Below are 17,975 nucleotides of genomic sequence, written 5' to 3'. Positions count from 1 at the left end.
GGGTAGTATAGGTGGAGGGGTTGTGTTCAGAGTAAAGATTGTGTTTGGAGGTGAGGGGGAAGGCTGTCTCTTTCTTTTCTTTGGATGATTATTTGGTTGTTCCGAAGGTGTTGAAGAAGAAGCAGATAAATTAGGAGAGCTAGATAGTCTGGATGTATTGGGGCTAACTAGGAGGATTTCAGGGGCTGGCTCAGGTTCATTACTTTTTGTCTGATTTGTTCCCTCTCTTGCCTTGATTCCCAGGGGAGTAAGTGAATCGATGTCAATAGGGAGAATGGTAGAAGTCAGGGAATCTGAGACAATCACATTAGGTGAGGTAGCTTTCCCAATCAATCCTAGGGAGGAGCACTTACCAGTTAGTAAATCCATAGATAAGCGCTTTTCGGTGTCCGCTATTTCTTTTTCTAGGACGATCGTTACCCGTTTAAAAAATTGGTCAATGGTCCCTGTAACTGGCCCCTTTGATGTGTTGACAGTTATGTTTCTTGATTTTACAGGGTCTGAAGACATAGTTACACGTGGGTATATGTACAAGTTAAAAAGACAAAGGCGGCCGTGCAACAATACACGGTGTCTGTTAGTGCGTGAGTCGATGGAAGATTCCTGACCAGTGAGCGAAAAAAGGATGGAATCTTACCGGGAAATAGTCGTTAAGGGGGTAACCCGTCCCGTCCTTGGTCGACCTTGGACGGCCTTAGACGGCCCGCCCTTTGCCCGGGCTTCGCCCCGGACGCTCCCGCGCGCTCCCGCGCAGCGGTACTATGACTCAGCAATGAAGGAAGTGTAAGGCGAGGGGCAGGGCAGGCTGGGAGAGCGACCCAGGTGTTGCGGGTCTCGACCTCACGCAGGGACTCCTGGAACTTCGAGTCCCTGCGGGTCAGCTCGCAGCCCTGCGGTTCCCCACAACAGCACACACAGGGCAGCGGGACCCACGCAGCGGGTCCGGCAAGGAGCTGGCTGGAAGTCCGATGAAAACCCCACTCTGACACAGGGGAAGGCTCAGTCCGCAGCTTCCAAAACAGAATTCAGATGATCCCAGCGATGATGGATTCAAGCAGGCTCTTAACCGCTGAGGCGAGGGCGGGGCAGGCAGGGAGAGCGACCCAGGTGTTGCGGGTCTCGACCTCACGCAGGGACTCCTGGAACTTCGAGTCCCTGCGGGTGAGCTCGCAGCCCTGCGGTTTCCCACAACAGCACACACAGCGCAGCGGGACCCGCGCAGCGGGTCCGGCAAGGACCTGGCTGGAAGTCCGATGAAAACCCCACTCTGACACAGGGGCAGGCTCAGTCCGCAGCTTCCAAAACAGAATTCAGATGAGTAATAGTAGCATTTTAGTGGCAATGATCTCAGAGGGGAGATGAGGGGAGTTTGGGGGGGTGGTGGGGGGTGGCTCTTGTTATATACCTATCCACATCTGAGCTTTTTTACAGATAGGGTGTTTTTAAGGACAGAACCAAGCTTTGGGCCAGAAGGTCAGAAACAGTTTCATTGGAGTGGAGTGGTGTGGCTCACTGGTTAGAGGCGACAGACCCGTAAGCAGAGAACGGCCCGGGACCTGGGTTCAATTCCTGACGCGGCAGGGTCGTGGACCAAGGTCAAAAATGGACTCGATAACTCTCGCCTCGGTGCCTACTCTAACCAGGGAACACACTCGGCAACTCTGGGCATTAAGTTTGCCTCATCTCTACAACGGCTCCCCACAGTCTGGGATGTCTGGTTTCACCTTGGAGATACCCAGAAAGGGACCATCTCACAGGGAAAACCAGGACGGGTTCCCCAGCGGTCTTCAGCGCCAGGATACTCCATGGAGTCGCAGTGCGCTTTACAAGCACACCCACATTTACATTTACATTTGTTTCGAGAATTCGCCTTGCCTGTTTTTGATGAAAACTCTTCATCCCCATTTACTTTGGCCTTGGATGTGAAAAGAGCTTTGCTAATTTAAAAGAGAAAACGAAAGTTGCATTCTTCCAATGCACTTTTCCTATGCAATGGTGTGGCAAATAGCGGCAAAAAATAACACTAGGTAGGAAGGTACGATAGGCTATCTCAAAGGTGTATTTTCCGGCAGGACAGGAAAGGCCAAGAAACGTGCACAGTCGCTCATTCAGAGAAGTGTCAACATCATGGGCAGAGGCATGTGATGTATAACTACATCAAATCTGCTAAGCAGCCTCATGGTCCACTCTAAATGCTTTTGTTTCTGACTATAGATTTGATTTGTGAAGAAATGATTCTGTAAATTTTGCTTTGGGGTTTATTAAGTGCAAATTAAGTAATTGGAACTAAATTTAACTTTCATAAAATGAACTCTAGATTAAACATGGATTGTCTTGCTCTTACTTAATTTATAAGAGCTTTTGTATATTCTCGACCCAAGACCTGGTTTAACGAGGAGTGAAACGAAAGGGTAATAATCCTATTACTCATCCGTCATCCTCATCACTAAAGATTACCATTAAGAAATTGGATCATATCCAGGTCATATAAAGGGACTGTCTATATTATGAAGAAACAATTGAGAGTCATAAGAGAAACAATAACAAAATTAATGTGCTTAAAATACCATAACCGCCCACATCTGCTTCTACATTCGGTACAGCTGCACCTTTTTCATTGCCTGTCACGACGTTATGCGGCATAAAATGTCATTCTAAATAAAGGTGGCTAGTATTTTACTTGCAGAATTTACATGTAGCGCACGCTGCAGAGGGAGGCCTGTGACCATGAAGCTAAGTTTTTTATAAAATACATTTTTTATGACACTTATTAAGGTTTTCTAAAGACGCACATAAATATGGCAGTATATATTCGAGCCAAATTGAACCTCTCAGATAAAATAATCCGAAAGGCATAGTATATATAGGTACAAATTTAGGGCACATCCATGAATGAGGTTCCACTTGAAGGGTATGCCGACACAGGTTTCAAACACAATTACGCACAAAGTTTGTTTTTTAGTTGGGGCGAGTTCATGCTGCAAGGGGGGTGGGGGGTCCTAGTGGCCACTGTAATACAGGCAGACATGAACTACCTCAAGAGTAAAACTCAAGTTTTCACACTCCTTTGCAACAGGGATGTCCGTCCTCGCTCTCTCTCGCATGCCTTGGAAAGGGTTAACGCGCTTCGAGGGCTCAGAGCAGAGTATCGCGGTTTGAGAGACAGGGACTGGACAGCTGTGTTTGCCGGGGTATTTTTAAATACATTAATGCAGGCTCCAATCACTCGGCCAGGCCTGACCTATTTTTGGCTTCGGCCAGCCATTGTTCTATTTCTGGTGCCTGCGGGCCTGGCTGTTGTTGATTCATATGCAAATGAGTTATCACTCGCTTAAGCCAACTTTACAGGGAGCGCGAGCCTCCGAGTCAGACGGCGCTAGAGGGGGACGAGCGCAGACCAAACGTTTGCCAGCTCTGAGGGCATTTTAACGCGCCCGGGGGGCGGCGCTGCGACTCTCAAAGTAGCGCGCAGCGTTTTTTAATTTTTATATTTTTCGTTTTTTTGAAAGGACTCTGGCTGATTTCACGAGACTGGGGCGCAAGCGGGACTCCCTTGCTGGTCCTTCCCACTTGCGCACACAGGCACTTCCTGCCTCAGAGGTTCTCACTCACACAGCAGCGGCGGCGGTCACCGGGGAGTGCCCGCGCTCCGTACCTGTGGTGTGCTCTAACGTGTCGGCATGGAACAATAACATTTTCCGAAGTGTGCCGTCTCTCGCACCCCGCGGGCGAGGAGGGGGCGGGGTGGCTCCCGGCGCCCATTCAGTGTGCAGTGATGAATCTTTCGCGCAGCTGAGCTACAGGCTGGCTGGAATATGCTGCAGACAATTTATGAGACTGAATCGTGTTTTTCCTCAGATGGGGTTTCGGGACGCGGGCAGCTCTTGGCGCAGCAGAGGATGCACAGCATGATCAGCTCAGGTAAGCGAGCGCCGTTTGTACTCGCCGACCAGCTGTCTGCTCTTCGGCAACCGTCCATTCAGATTGTGTGTTGTGTGATGAGATTGCCTGTATAGACGTCATGTTCACTGACCTGGGGATACCTTGCTGACTGCTGTTTATTGGTAGTCACACTAAGGATTTCGGTGACGAGTTTAGGGGGTACCGGCTGTGTGCTGAGTGGAATCCACGTTGTGTGGTTGACGTTTGTGCACTTGCTTCGCTGCCTCTGTGTGAGAGCGGACCTTCTCCCGGCAGAGGCAGTCAGGGAGCGTGAAAACATGCAGCTTTGCTCTTCCATGTGCAGTGGCCCTGAACGTGAACATGCTGAAGTGGAAGGATGGAGTTGTATCACATGTTCTCTCTGTCACAGTCCATGTAGGCTCATTCATCAATTTATCTTTGATTACTAAATAGTCGCACAGCATATTCCTGTAAACACGGTTGTAAATGTAGCTAAAACATAGCTTCCAGCTGCCCCGAAGGTAAGTTACATGTGACAGCTTCAGCCAGCCCTGGCTTTCAAAAGACAACGCATGGCTTCCTGGGACCTGTAGTTTCGTTTATATCATGTCAGCTGTGCGCCGATAGGTCACAGAGTGCCCCATGTGTGATACACAGGCGGAAATGGAGCTGTCAGGCAGATGGAATTCTGAACATATTTGCATATTCTCAGTATTTTGGGCCTGTGAGCTTCCAACTTCCCTCCCACCTGCAGGTTACTTTCCAAAAGATGTCGTGAACTCAGGTGTGTCTGAATTATCATATTTCAGACGTCACCTTTCACCTCTGCACTCTCTGACTTTATAGCATCTGTCACCGGACTCTGCCTCTAGTCCAAGACCCTGGATTTTCTGGCAAAGCCCGTGTATCCACAGGCAGTTCAAACGGTGCCACCTAATGACTGGAGCGCGTGACGTGGACAGAAAGGGTCAGCGAAGGGTGGAGAAACACAGGAGCTTACGAAGTCTGTAGTACTTAGTGACTCATGAACTGTGAGGCTGCTGGGGTCACGCAAGAGCGAGTATCCGTGAAAACATACAATTTGAAGTCCACAGCACATACTCTACCGAAAATCACAAATAGTAAACCACAGGAAGTACATTTCCCCCAAATTGTCCTGTAGCAAAGCAAATAAAATGTTTAAATCTAGGAAATGATTAATGCTAGGGTTCTTGTTTAGGTTTAGCCACTGCTTAATTTGTTAAAGAGACCAAAGTGCAGGGTTGTAGAATAAAATACATGAGGTGGAAACAAGACGGGCAGTCATGGTATTTAGCTTTTTGCTCTAGCTTGCATTTATTTATTTACAAATTAATCTCTGGTTTTAGGGTAAGTGCTAAGGGATTATTGGTATGGCTATGGTTTACAGTTAGCAAAAATCTAATTTTGGGTATTACAATTAAGTGCCTCTTTTTGTTGACTTTCAATTAGGTAAAAGCCGTATAGTCAGAAGTGGGATGTGAAGACTTCTGAGAGCTATACTTCATTTGCATAACTTCTAAGTGGCCCCATGCCAGTTGTGACACATTTATCCAGGCCTGCCAATTGAGATAACAGCACTTTGCATACTTAGATTTGCAGACATGTGCATTACTGAGGTCTGACCTACTATGGATCAGCTGCAGCCCGTCCTAATGAGCGAAGGGGCTATGCCCCCTCACCTTTTGCCCAAAAGAGAAGAGAGTCCATCCGGCTGAATGAAGGTCAGCCTGACAGACACTCTTTATTTTCAGGCCAGGAAGCCAGTAGCTAGACATGGACTAAATGTGCAGGCTCCTGGCTGCCCGAGCTGAACTTTGCCGGACCTCCACATAACCCTTACTCCTCTGCTCAGTATCCTGTGGCCCCTCCTGGCACACGGTGGTTGCCAAAACAATCCAGCAAATAGGCTAAGGCAACATTTGGTGCAAGAACGGATTCCTCGCACCTCGCACAGGGAGTCCTCACGATAGGCCTCCTCCCTGGACCTTGCTACTCCCAAAGCTCTCCTCTTCCTCACAGGGCACATTGGTCTTGGCAAGAAGGCAGGTGCTGGTGCTCCAGGGCAGGTGGTCTCGGAGATTAGCAGGCATGTGCCCGCAGCTCTGGTCACATGCAGTAGTCTCGCTGAGCTTCTCCTCCTCATGCAGCCCGTCTGGCTGCTCAGAACATCGCAAAGTTTGGCGGTTCTAACTCCCCTACTTATAGTCCTTTTCCAGACACAAAATGTAATTTAGTGTCTGAGTCTTTGACGTTTTATTTTGGGGTTCTGCCTCTTTAAAATGGACATCTTCCCCCTTTCTTCTTCCTCCTGAAAGATGTCTCTCACAGCAGGCAGGGCCCTGAAGCTGATTAACGCACAACAAGATTCATGGGAGTGACCAGATTTCACACCTAGATGTCAGCCACAGGGATATGTGCATCAAAAGATGAATCCTGGGCTCCCAGCCATACTCTTTATAATTCCCTCATCAGCCTCATTTCTCTCTCTTCCTCTGATGTGACCGGGTCCTTTCCTTGTGATCTATCAGTGAATCAAAGAGCCCTTTGAAATGCACAGAGAGAGCTTTTCTCTCCCATCCTACAGTGCATGTCCCTCTTAGCTTATGCGACTGCAGTAATACATAAATCTGTCAGGGATGATTCTTCTACTCCTGATATTTCCACCAGGCAGGCTTGGGCTTCCCTAAATGGAGCCCAGGGTCTTCCAGGTAATGAATCAGTGCAGGCACACTTGCATTCAGTGTACATCCACAGCACACTTACTGCACAGCACTGCTATCCTCATGTGTTATGCCACCACAAGCATAACTACATGCAGCAAACGTCCTCAGGCTGCATGTGCTGTTTAGTACCGCATCCTTTCTGTACTGTACCAGAGTGTGTTATTCTAAAAGCACACACTGCCAGCATGCACACATTTACCATGTGCACACTGTACCATACTTCACCCCTTATGCAGTGTTCTTCTTGCGAGAAAACATGCTGAGTGCATGTGTGCATCACTCGCGCCCTTACACATCTACCTGATGTAGGTGAGGAATGAGTTAGGCACACAGTAGCAGTACTTTTCAAAGCAGGAGTGAGTGAGCCTCTAGGCCGCACTTCAGTGACACAGGGTAAAAAAGTTTTGTTCACTACTACTGATCACTACACAGTATACTGCAACCACCGCGTTTGTACTGCTTAACTCCTGGTGAAGGCGGTAGCCTTCCACCACTAAGAGGGCAGCACTTTGGGCAGCCCTCCCCGTCCAACAAGACCGCAATCCACGAGATAGGACTATGTCATGGCGCACATGCATGATCCGTGTACGCCTAAGACAAAAAATCAGCATTAGGGATCCAGACAACAGTACAGTTCGGCACTCCAGGGAGGAGTGCACGTCACTTACCATGCAGAGGCCTTTTCTGCCCCATCACTAACCAATCGAACTACAATCATCTTAAAAGCCACAACTTGCTGAAAGTGTCACACATTCGTTCGAGCCACCTGGCTGCTAAGCCACATCCATTTAGCCCCCGTTTGAAGGTGGTCAATTTTGGGAGCCAAATGCACTTCCTGCTCAAGAATAATTAAAGTTTTACATTGACCATTGGAGGCTGTTGTAAAATTCAGATGTTGCCATTGCATTAAGTGTATTTTTGCACTCAAAGATCCTGCTTCAGCTCTGGGATATTTTTAGCACGCTGTTCTAGAAATAACATCCATGACAAATTATACAGTCACAGCTCCTGCTGAGTTTCAAAAGCAAAAAATAATGCGGTTAAAGAAATGCTCCTATTTGCAGGGAAGTCCACCTTGCCTTTCCTGCAAGGCTGCCAGAAGCAACAGGAAGGTGACACATTCTGGAGGTCAGGATACGAGGCTGTCATGTGGCCCTCTCCCACGTGTGACATTTTCAGCCAGAAGTGGCTATCAGGCACGTTATTCTGCATTCTCGGGCTTGTACTTTCACTGGAATCATGAGAAGGATGGTTTCGAAGGCCCACCATACAAAGTGTTCTAGACTAAGCAGCCAGGCCTCGATAAAGGTGTAACACAGCGGGTCTGAACCCATTGATTTCTGTGCACGCATTACTGGAACCTGATAACTCTCACAGGGTTATAAGTGGAAGTGGGGGGCCTCAGCCTAAGCAATTTGAATTATATGAATCTCAAAACAATACACAAAAATAAAGAAACGCATATCCAGCAAATAATTACACACATTATGAAATATTTGATTTAACTTACAAGATGTTATGGATACTTTACTCTTCAGCTAATATTATTGAACTTTTTTAACAGTTGGGCCCCCCACCCCTCGAGAAGGGGTCACGACCCCCAGGGTCCACCGACCACAGGTTAAGAACCACTGCTGCAGCACATTAGACAGTGACACTTGGAAGAAATAGGGTGTTTTTCGTGTTGTGACAATGGGTACAGTCACATAAAAGGTCTGGTGTATCTGAAGTTTTCAAAAGTAAAAACAGCAGAATTTGCATGTCTTGGCTGAAAATGACACATCATTTGATATTTCCACTATATTGCACATATTATAATATAATAGTTGCCAGTGGTACCTTGTTTTACGCATGACAATTCAGATACTACTGATGCAAAAGTGTTTACGTGATCTGCCCAATATCAGAACACATTCTTCTTTTAAAGGGAATTGGTTGACGACTTATATTTGACTGTTGTTCTATTACATGAATGTTACTATTATAAATCCAACTCTTGTTAGTGTCATATGACTACCAAAGAGGACCAAAACGGGCTAAATGAATGACGCAGATGTCTTTTTGTAAATAGAAATCACAGATTTGAATCTGCCCTGCTCTATTCATACCAGCAGAGCAGGCTGATTAAACGCATAGCGACGAGTAAGGGTTATTAATGGCGCATGTTATTAATGGTACATGTTGTTTACAGTGCCTTGAAGCTGAAAGCCTGCACTGTAAGTATTGCACAAATAATACAGCAGAAGCTCAGTAGGTTAATGCAACAGCTGCAGAGAGCCCCTTAAACACGCCAGTTCTGAAGTTCGAACGCCAAGTCAATTCTTTCCTCTTTGGATCCAGTTACATGTATTAGTGCATTTATCAGTGCTGCAGCACTCCATTGACTTAGCACTATGTAGAAAATATTATTATGTATATTTAGACATACTAATATTGTGCCATCCAGCTTTTGCTCACAACTCTAGCCAATAATATCAGGATTTTAGGAGGCATTAAAAAGTTGTGTCGAGGGTCTCTAGAGGGGCATGTCCAATGAATCGTAACTGTAAATGTACATGTATTTATATAGCGCAAATCACCGACCCGGTATCTAAGCGCTTGCTTAGGGAACCCGTCCTGGTATTCCCCTGTGAGATTACCCCGGCAGGGTATCCACAAGGTGAAAGCCAGGCATCCCGCCGCGAGGGGCCGTTGTGGAGATTAAGCAAGCTATTGCCCAGAGTCGCAGAGTGTGAACCCATGAATCGAGTAGGCACCGGAGCGAGAATTGTTGAGTCCGTGGACATTTTAGGACTCAAGACCCCGCCGAGCCGGGAATTGAACCCTGGTCCCGGGCTGACCTCTGCTTCCAGGTCTGCCTCCTCTAACCAGTGAGCCACACTTCTCCACTAGTCATCCTTTCGAAGAGGGTTGTCCTATGTAGCTATAAGGTACATGTGTCCTAAAACCAGCCAGACATTTTGCCTTTGCAATAACAGGAATGTATTTGCTGCGAATAATTCGTATTGAAAAAAGATTCAGTTCTGAAAATATGGTACAGTGAATAAAACATTGCTAAGGTCTGTGGAAGGGATAGAGCTCTTACGTGTGTCTCAATCACTTCTTTTCCCTTTTCACAACACTTTCCTCTGCATCTGTCTGTTGGACACTTTGGCCCTTTCTCCCCACATCTTTCTGAAATCCTCCATATGCACATCTCACATCTCATCTCTTTCCCCACCTTGCTCTTTTCCCTTTTCCCTCTGCACTTATTTCCTTTCATCCCCTCCACTTGACCATCGTCGTCACACACAACATACCCACTCCTCTGTAAGCACTGCATTTCCTTCTACTTTCATCTTGTCAGTATTCTCACAGCTGTGTACCTTCTTCACACACTTTCCCATTGAATCACAATAAGAATTGGAATCAATGATCACTACTCTATGCACTTTGCAGAGAGGCCAAGTAGTGAATGAGCGTGCGCTCTGAACATCTTTGTGACCTGCTGACAGCAACTGAGAGAAGCTTGCACTGCCATCAGACTTATCTCCAGGTCCCGCAGTTGTGCCCATTATAAGCATTCACCAAGAACGTGATCCCTCACAGATGCCGAGAGGCAAATCAGTTCACAGTGTGCACTCTACAAGAGTCATAGGTTGCATGAAAAAACTACAAAAATACAGCATCCTGGAAAAAGCAATTACTCTGACAGAATGCAAGAAACATGGATAGAGGGACTGCTTCTCTGATATGGTTTACCCTATAGTTTAGTACAATAATAGTTGAGAAATTGATCATTGTTTTTGCCTGTCAAGTTAAGAGCACTGAAGGGTCCAATGAGGACTCGTTTCAAGTCAGTTTTTTAAATACTTCTGCGTCTCTAACACAGACGGACCAACCGCTCTTAGAGCCTCAAATAACGTCATACTTCATGTCAAGCACGCATGACTTTATATGCCCATCAGACCATGGTCAGTTGATGTGGCTATAAATGTTTTTGTTGGTCACTTTTGCCTTTCGGTGCACCCCAAGTCAGGTTATGCACAGAGGGATCGCCTTATCATCTACAAATGTGTTGGCACAATACGTGTTCAGGATAACAATTATGGAAAGGAGAGTATTACAAAGCGGATGGGGTTCTAATTTCTTTTCTTTTGCACTATGCTCGACTATATTGGATTAATCTTCTATAATCGTTGTTGCTGATTCGCAGTGTTTATTTCTGAATTAACTATCAACTGGTTTTTTAGAGATTGCTGGTCACGTTGCGCTTCAATGTACACGTCTTTATGACCATTGTCACTTGCCATTTTAGTTATGTTGTCCTAATCTGTCGCATTTTAGCACTGTCACTTTATATTTATAAGAGTTTTAAAAGATCAATTTGAAAAATTATGCTATTGTGCATTTTGTGAGCTAGATTGAAGCGGGCAAAGCACCTCACTGATCCCTAAGTAGGGCGTAGCGGGGATAGCACTGCGCCGATCCCGTAGTGGGGCCTAGCGGGAATAGCAATGCACTGACCCCGTGGGCGACTAGTGGGGATAGAATCGCACCGATCCCTCAGTGGGCGTCCAACGGGGATAGCACTGCACCGATCCCTTAGTGAGGTCTAGCAGAGATAGCACTGCACTGATCCCACGATGGAGCCAAGCCGAGATAGTACTGCACTGACCCCCCTTGGACGCCTAGTGGGGATAGCACCAGACAAATCCCTCAGTGGGCACCCAACGGGGATAGCAGTGCACCAATCCCTCAGTGGAGCTTAGCAGGGATAGCACCTCTCTGATCCCTAAGTAGGGCGTAGCGGGAATAGCACTGCACAGATCCCTCAGTGGGGTCTAGAGGGGATAGCACTGCTTTAATTCCTAAGTGGGGACTAGCATGGACAGCACGTAAATGATCCCTCAGAGGCACCTAGCGGAATAGCACTGCACCAATCCCTCAATGCGCGCCCAACAGGGATACCACTGCACTGATGCCTCAGTTGCACCTATTGGGGATAGCACCGCGCACCGCACTGATCTGATAGCACAATTCCCTCAGGGGTGCCTAGCTGGATAGCACTGCCCCAGTCGCTCAGTGGGGCATAGTGGGGATAACACCGCAATGATCACTCAGTGGCGCTTGGTCGGAATAGCACTGCAACGATCCCTCGGTTGCGCCTAGTGGGGATAGCACTGCACCGATCCCTTAGTGGGAACCTAACTGGGATAGTATTGCACCGATCCCTGTGGGGGGGGAGCACTGCACGATCCCTCAGTGGGCGCCTATGTTTGTAAAACATATCTTGGTTTGATGGGAATCAGTATTTCAAGTTACATTTATATAGTGTTGGGTCGTGTATATTTATGTATGCAGATTTTTTCTATCTCCTCACAATGTGTATAGTTCACATTAACTTTTACTTACTTACTTACATATTCCTTGGTTTGCAAGGAAATGCCATTTTGCCAATGGTGCTAGCAATAAAATGCTCACAATGAGCACAATTACCATTTTTGCATAATCTGACATTTTTGGTTTGATGTTTAAATTGGCAGCAAAACCACAAATAGCTACTGGTACTAATGCTATTTACGCCAGGTTGTTTTTGAGCCATGTTTACCAGTTGAATGTAAAGGACCGTGAAAGTCCACTTTTGACGTGGACTCTTTAAGTGAGCATATAATTAGAAAAAATGAATGTAATCTAAAGTATGAGTTTTAATTGAACTATGTTTTTTCTGAGACCACTTCACCTCGGTCTTTATAATAAATGCATGACAATAAATGAATAGTAAAACAAAAAAAACGATTTCACATATTCCGTTGTATTTAAATGTTTTCAGTGATTGACATAAGGATTTTTAAAATAATGGTATCTCACTTTGCCTCTCTATCGTGCTGTCTGAATTGTTATCAATTCTTCTTCTTTATATCCATCAGAGACTTACATTCAGAACTAAGAGCACATTTTTTAGGCCTGGGCGAAATTCTGGGTGCTTGTCTGTGAAATGGTGGCTTTGGCATTTTTCGCTTTTTTTGAGGCTGTCAATTTTTGGCACAAGAATTCACCAAAAATATGGGAACAACAGCCAGTCCCATTTCGTTTGTCTGAGTTCTTCCCGTGCTTGCATGATAGGCTTTATATCTGAAATAAGTTTCAATTATGCGACGTGGATTAATAGCATAATCTCAGGTATTTTGCATAAGAATTGTAACACAAAATACCGAAAATGAGATTGTGCCAGCATAAATTAAATGTTGCCAGGCCTAATATATTGTTGGACACATGCCACCCACATACTCCAACAAGAACCACTAGCAACTCAAAACATTTGCAATTATTAGTTTTAGGTCAGTCCTTCTTGTCATTTCTAATTGGAAGTAACGTATTTAAATGAGTCGGCATTGATTTCTGCATAGATTAGAAATGCAATAAGGTGAGGTGGGTGGTGTGGTGGTGTTAATGTGGGGAAATTGTTGAGCAGGAACATACATTTTTCTATGATTTAAATTTTAGCTTGTACACATGAATTTAATAAAATAGCTGCAAACCAACAACCTGTTTTAAGCAATAGCAAACTTTTGAATTCAAAAAGCGGGAGCTTTGGATTTTCCATATGACTGAAAGCATTGGATTGCTTTGGGAGTAGCATGGATATGGATGCTTGATTGACGACAGAGACGTTTTCAAGCATAGACATGATCAAATCTTATTGCGACGCTGGCAAAGGGTGATAGCCAAGTGTTTTGGCATCTAGGTGGCATGATAGATACCCAGTTGCTTTGCACTTGATTTCAGTCTAGCCTGACACAACTTCCTGTATGAGATTCCCCATTCTGCCACTCAAGGGAACAGGAAGTAACCTTCCATCCATGCCTGAATGAGTCACCCAGTTTGCATCAAAATAGAACCCAACGCAAAAACGTAACTATTCTGACTTCCGACCATCAAAGTAAGTGGCTGAGAGACCATTAACTTTGTTTATTGAGCTTGCCCCATCCCCAAGGTCCCAAAGCACTCTACCCATTGAAGAGCAGGCAAGACAGTGGTGCCATTGAGTCAACATATGTGCCCGGGTCTCCCTTCTCCAGTGGATGCTGTAGACATGCTCTGCGCTGCTGGCCCTTAGAGTAGAATGTGGAAGGGTTTTCTCTTTGGTGTCCTTTGTACAGACATCTGGTGTTTCATTTACCAAATGCATAGCATCATAGTTTACTTCAAAATGCATTCATGTGATGAGTCTGCCCCATTGGAGTACTTATGTATTTGTAATTTGATTGTAGCCGCAAAACATTGTTTATCAAAACATCCAGAGATTGGGAAGATAAGCACTACATTACAGCGAGAACCTGTGATTCAGTAATATTGGCCTCTGCTAACATACATGGCCTGTCCTTCAACAGGATTACCTGATCATTTTACGCAATTTATAACCACTCCAGTATTTTCATTAAGTCTACGATAGAAGGCCTGTTTACCCATACAGTCTTTAAAAATGATATGGAAAGCAATCATGGAACGCAAAAAACCAGGGTGGTAAAATGTTCAGATAAGTTGAAGGACAGTGTTTTATTAATTTTGTGTATTAATCCTGTGCTTTAGTCTATGTTGACATGTGTATGTTTGGTGATTGGAAGACATTCTGCTCACCCTAGAGCGGTAGAACAGGTTGCAATATATTCTAGTGGAATAGGAGCATCAAACTATTTACATCAGGCTTTAAAGAGTGTTAAGCAGGGGGGGGGGGGCTAACATTATACTACAAATTACTAAATTAATATAGAAGGATAAGCGGGGTGCATTAGCCTGGACTCTGCATTACCAAAGTGAAATGACAGTATTGCGTCAACTTTCGGCTTATTTTACATGAATAGAGGTCTCAATCCTCTATTTCATGGCATCAGTGAAAATTATTAGACACATAGCCTGCACCTTTCCTTAGCCTGAGCATCGAATTCCCTCACATACTTCCCATAGCCAGCACAAACTCCTAGTTTCAATGAACTAGTATTCACTCACCGTTCTGCGTCTTGGAATGTGGGAAACAAAAGATTTAATCCCAGCATGGAAGGATAAAAGTGATAACCTTGACTGCAGACTTTGTGGATACAAATACAAATCGATCCAACATATTTTTTGTGTATGGCCGAAGTTACTAAAAGAACGGCAGTCACTAATAAAAGCACTACTGAATAGAATGAACATACGAACGTGCAGGGAAGCCGTAATCACCTGGCTTGACGGGGCCTCAATCCCTCTAATATGCAGGGGGCGAAACTTTTAAATGTGCATTTAAAGGAAATTGGCTGAAACTCCGTGGAGATCGCAATAGACTGTCATAAAGACAAGAACTCCCAAATCTCCATTTTAAACGAAATTTTAAATAATTGATGTATAATAGTATGTTTTAGATCAACCGGGTAAAAATTCTACTAAAGATTTTACGTGTTTATATAAGTATGCACTAGTACTATTATAAATGTCATAGGTGTAATGGTTTTTGTTTTTAAAAGACCGATCACTCAAAAAAAATAAATCAAAATTAAATAAATCATTCACCTTTCATTCCCTTTATTCTGATCACACTACCTTGCAAATGTATTTCGATATGTGTCCAATACTTATGTACTTGTTCCAAGTACCAACGTGGGTGAGTTCAAATGTGTCTGACGACAAATGTGTGTCAGCCCTTAAGGACTTAGGCTGTGAATATGAAAAAACTGTTCTATTTGCCTCACTTACAAACACTAAAAATAAGCATTCTAGAATGTTTGTTCCATGATGTGAGCTTGGGGTTTGAGTTCCATTGTGATGAAAATTGTTTTTTGTTTTGTTTGTTTACACACCACCTCATTTCCTTTTGACAAAATTGGGCTTCATATTAAAAAATATATACTTCATTGAAAATCAGTCACAGGCATTGTGGCCTTCTGACACTCCCAGGCCTCTCCGCCCCTATGATTTTGACCAATCGGAATGAATTGCAGTATAAGACCTGCCTAATGAATATTAATTAGGTAGGTCAAATTGCATCTCAGTCCGATTCTGATAGAGCAACATGTTCTAGAATGTTTGTTTTAGGACGGGCTTAGGCTTTCAGTGCCATTTGATGGTATTCAGCGGGGTGACCCCTTAAATCCTCTTGGGGAGGCTGCAAACTTTTCAGAATGCTGCCTTTGAAGACCCCAGTTTCTGAAATGCCCCTTAATACATTCGTAGTTTTTCATAAAGAAGTGGAATCTGAAAGAAAAACATCCATTGACCCCTGGATACAATGGGCCTTTACCTTACAGACAGCCATGTGGAGCAGCGGAATGCAAGACAAGAATACTCACTTTTACCAGAGCATACCCTTACACGCCCCGACTGCAGTGTACATTGCATGCTTGGAGCGCAAAAAAGCTTTATGAAGCTGTGCATGTAGAAAATATAAGCCTTTTTGTTGTGCAGTGAAAGGTTTACTAAATATAGAAGTTGGGTAAATGCATCATACATTCAGATTCTCAACAGACAATCGGACGTTATCTCGGGCAGTTTGGAACACTGTGATTTGAGAGCCTCGCCTAAAGATGCCAGTTGTTAATGTTCTGTCACCAGACAATGATGTGAGCAACACTAGAGAGGAGTTTTTGGCTCCGCCCATATGTTTGCAACCAGGAGTACATGTTTTGATTAGTTGGGATTTGTGTGCTTCCACAAAAAAGTCCTTTTCCCCAACGCAGCTGTTATCATTTTGTTTATTTATCCAGCTCCTGAACTCCAACTTTCAGGGGCACACACATGACATTGGAATGCTATTAAAGTGTTTTAGTTAACTCGCTAATGTATATTGTTTTTCTCTGGCAGTAGCACAGATGGGAGGAAGGCAGTCATGGATTTACATGGATGTTTAGGTCTGGCTTGACTGTGCAATTGCCAAATGATCTTTTTACCTACAACAGTATTAAACTAAAGTTTTTTGCTTCCAGACGAATATATATTATATATTTATTCCGATGCTAATGTAATGCTTCACATTACCATACAGCTTTCTTTTTAAGCCAGACCTATTGGCATTGCCAATGCTTGTTTTGTTTGAGGGGTCAGCTGCTTGAAGCCTGAGACGGGAAAAGACATGGAAAGAAGAATTAGAGAGAAACACAATGCACATATCCCTCTTCTGTGGAGCTAAAACAGGCTCTTTGGCGAAGTTTGAGGGGAGCAGTGTAGTTGTTTTTATGGCAGAGCAGAGGCAGCCCGCGCGCTCTTCTCTGTTGCTGCTTCTGCCACCCGCTGGGACGAAGCTCTAAGAAAACTCCAGCACTTTATTTATAAACTTCATAGTTCTGGGCAGCACAAAGTGTCCTGCTGGCACTTGGCGACAGAAATATATTGTTAATCATTTCAAAAGTAAATGGAAACGTTGTTCCAGCTTTGCAAGTACATATGTGAGGGAAAGCCTGAAAACATGATTTTCTAAATTACAGCCAGATGTACTATTTATTGGTGGCAAAATACTGGCCCATTTTGTAACATTATTTTTATGACCAGTGAATACTTTTAAGAACCAACCTATGTACCATTAGGTTGTTTCGTCAAAAAAACAGGAATCTGATTGAGACCAAATCAGAACTACCTAATTAATATTCATTAGGAAGGTCGCAAGCTACGACTTAATCTTGTTGGCCACAATCACAGGGACGGCGGCTTGGAACGGTCTGCAGGCCACCATGTCTGTTATAGATTTTCAATAAAGTAATAAATGCAGCCTGTTTTTGTTAAACAGGGCAGTGTGTTAATATTTTTTTATTAATTTGTTCATGACTTGGAAGCAGGTCAAGAGCCAGGAGTGATGCTGATGTACAGAGTACCCCCGCTATTTTTGGAGAGGGGACTCTGTTCCTCTTAGAGGCCAAAGGAAACTGAGAGGGAGCTCCTTGTGCGCCAGCACTGCAGCTGCTTTTATTTAGAAATGCTGCATGTCTATAATTTGGCCATGGGGTGTTTTTAAACCCTCTTTCACATCGTAGCATCACCTTGATATGTGAGAGAGGCCCAGGGAGGGCTTATCTTTGTATTTCTTATCTTATAACAGACATCTTCACACCATTAACACTGCTATCAGCTAATAAACTGCAAATGTGCAGGGATTTTGTGCTTTGAATCCAGTGGCATAGCTAGCCCTTAGACCACTAGGGGGTGGTCACTGCATTTGCCGCCCGCCGTCCGCTTTGAGGAGTGGGGCTGGCAGATTTCTTGGCTTCTTACCGCCCCCTCTCCGGTCGCACTAAAGACACTGGCGTAACGAAAACTGAGGGGGCCTCCCTGCACGGTACGTAGAGGGGCCCCCTCCGGGCTCAATCATGAGCTCTCTGGCCA

The 17,975-nt window shown here is 44.7% G+C and overlaps 1 protein-coding gene across 6 annotated transcripts in view; it reads left to right on the top strand.

Annotated features, from left to right (window-relative positions):
* Positions 1-17,975, top strand: part of HDAC9 (histone deacetylase 9) — a 2,124,307-nt gene that overhangs the window by 1,774,353 nt on the left and 331,979 nt on the right. Inside the window, exon 1 of one of the 6 annotated variants that reach the window (XM_086941892.1) lies at positions 3,361-3,921. The exons of 3 other annotated variants lie outside the window; for them this stretch is intronic. In XM_086941892.1, coding sequence (XP_086798018.1) covers positions 3,816-3,921 — 106 coding nt within the window. In that variant the 5' untranslated portion in view covers positions 3,361-3,815. Of the gene's footprint in view, positions 1-3,360; positions 3,922-17,975 lie in introns of those variants that run through there. 2 more of the 6 variants (XM_086941891.1, XM_086941888.1) reach the window with 2 other exon arrangements.

The sequence above is a fragment of the Lissotriton vulgaris genome, chromosome 10, assembly GCF_964263255.1.
Source record: "Lissotriton vulgaris chromosome 10, aLisVul1.2, whole genome shotgun sequence".
Taxonomy (NCBI): domain Eukaryota; kingdom Metazoa; phylum Chordata; class Amphibia; order Caudata; family Salamandridae; genus Lissotriton; species Lissotriton vulgaris.
This window is presented reverse-complemented; position numbering and strand designations above follow the sequence as displayed.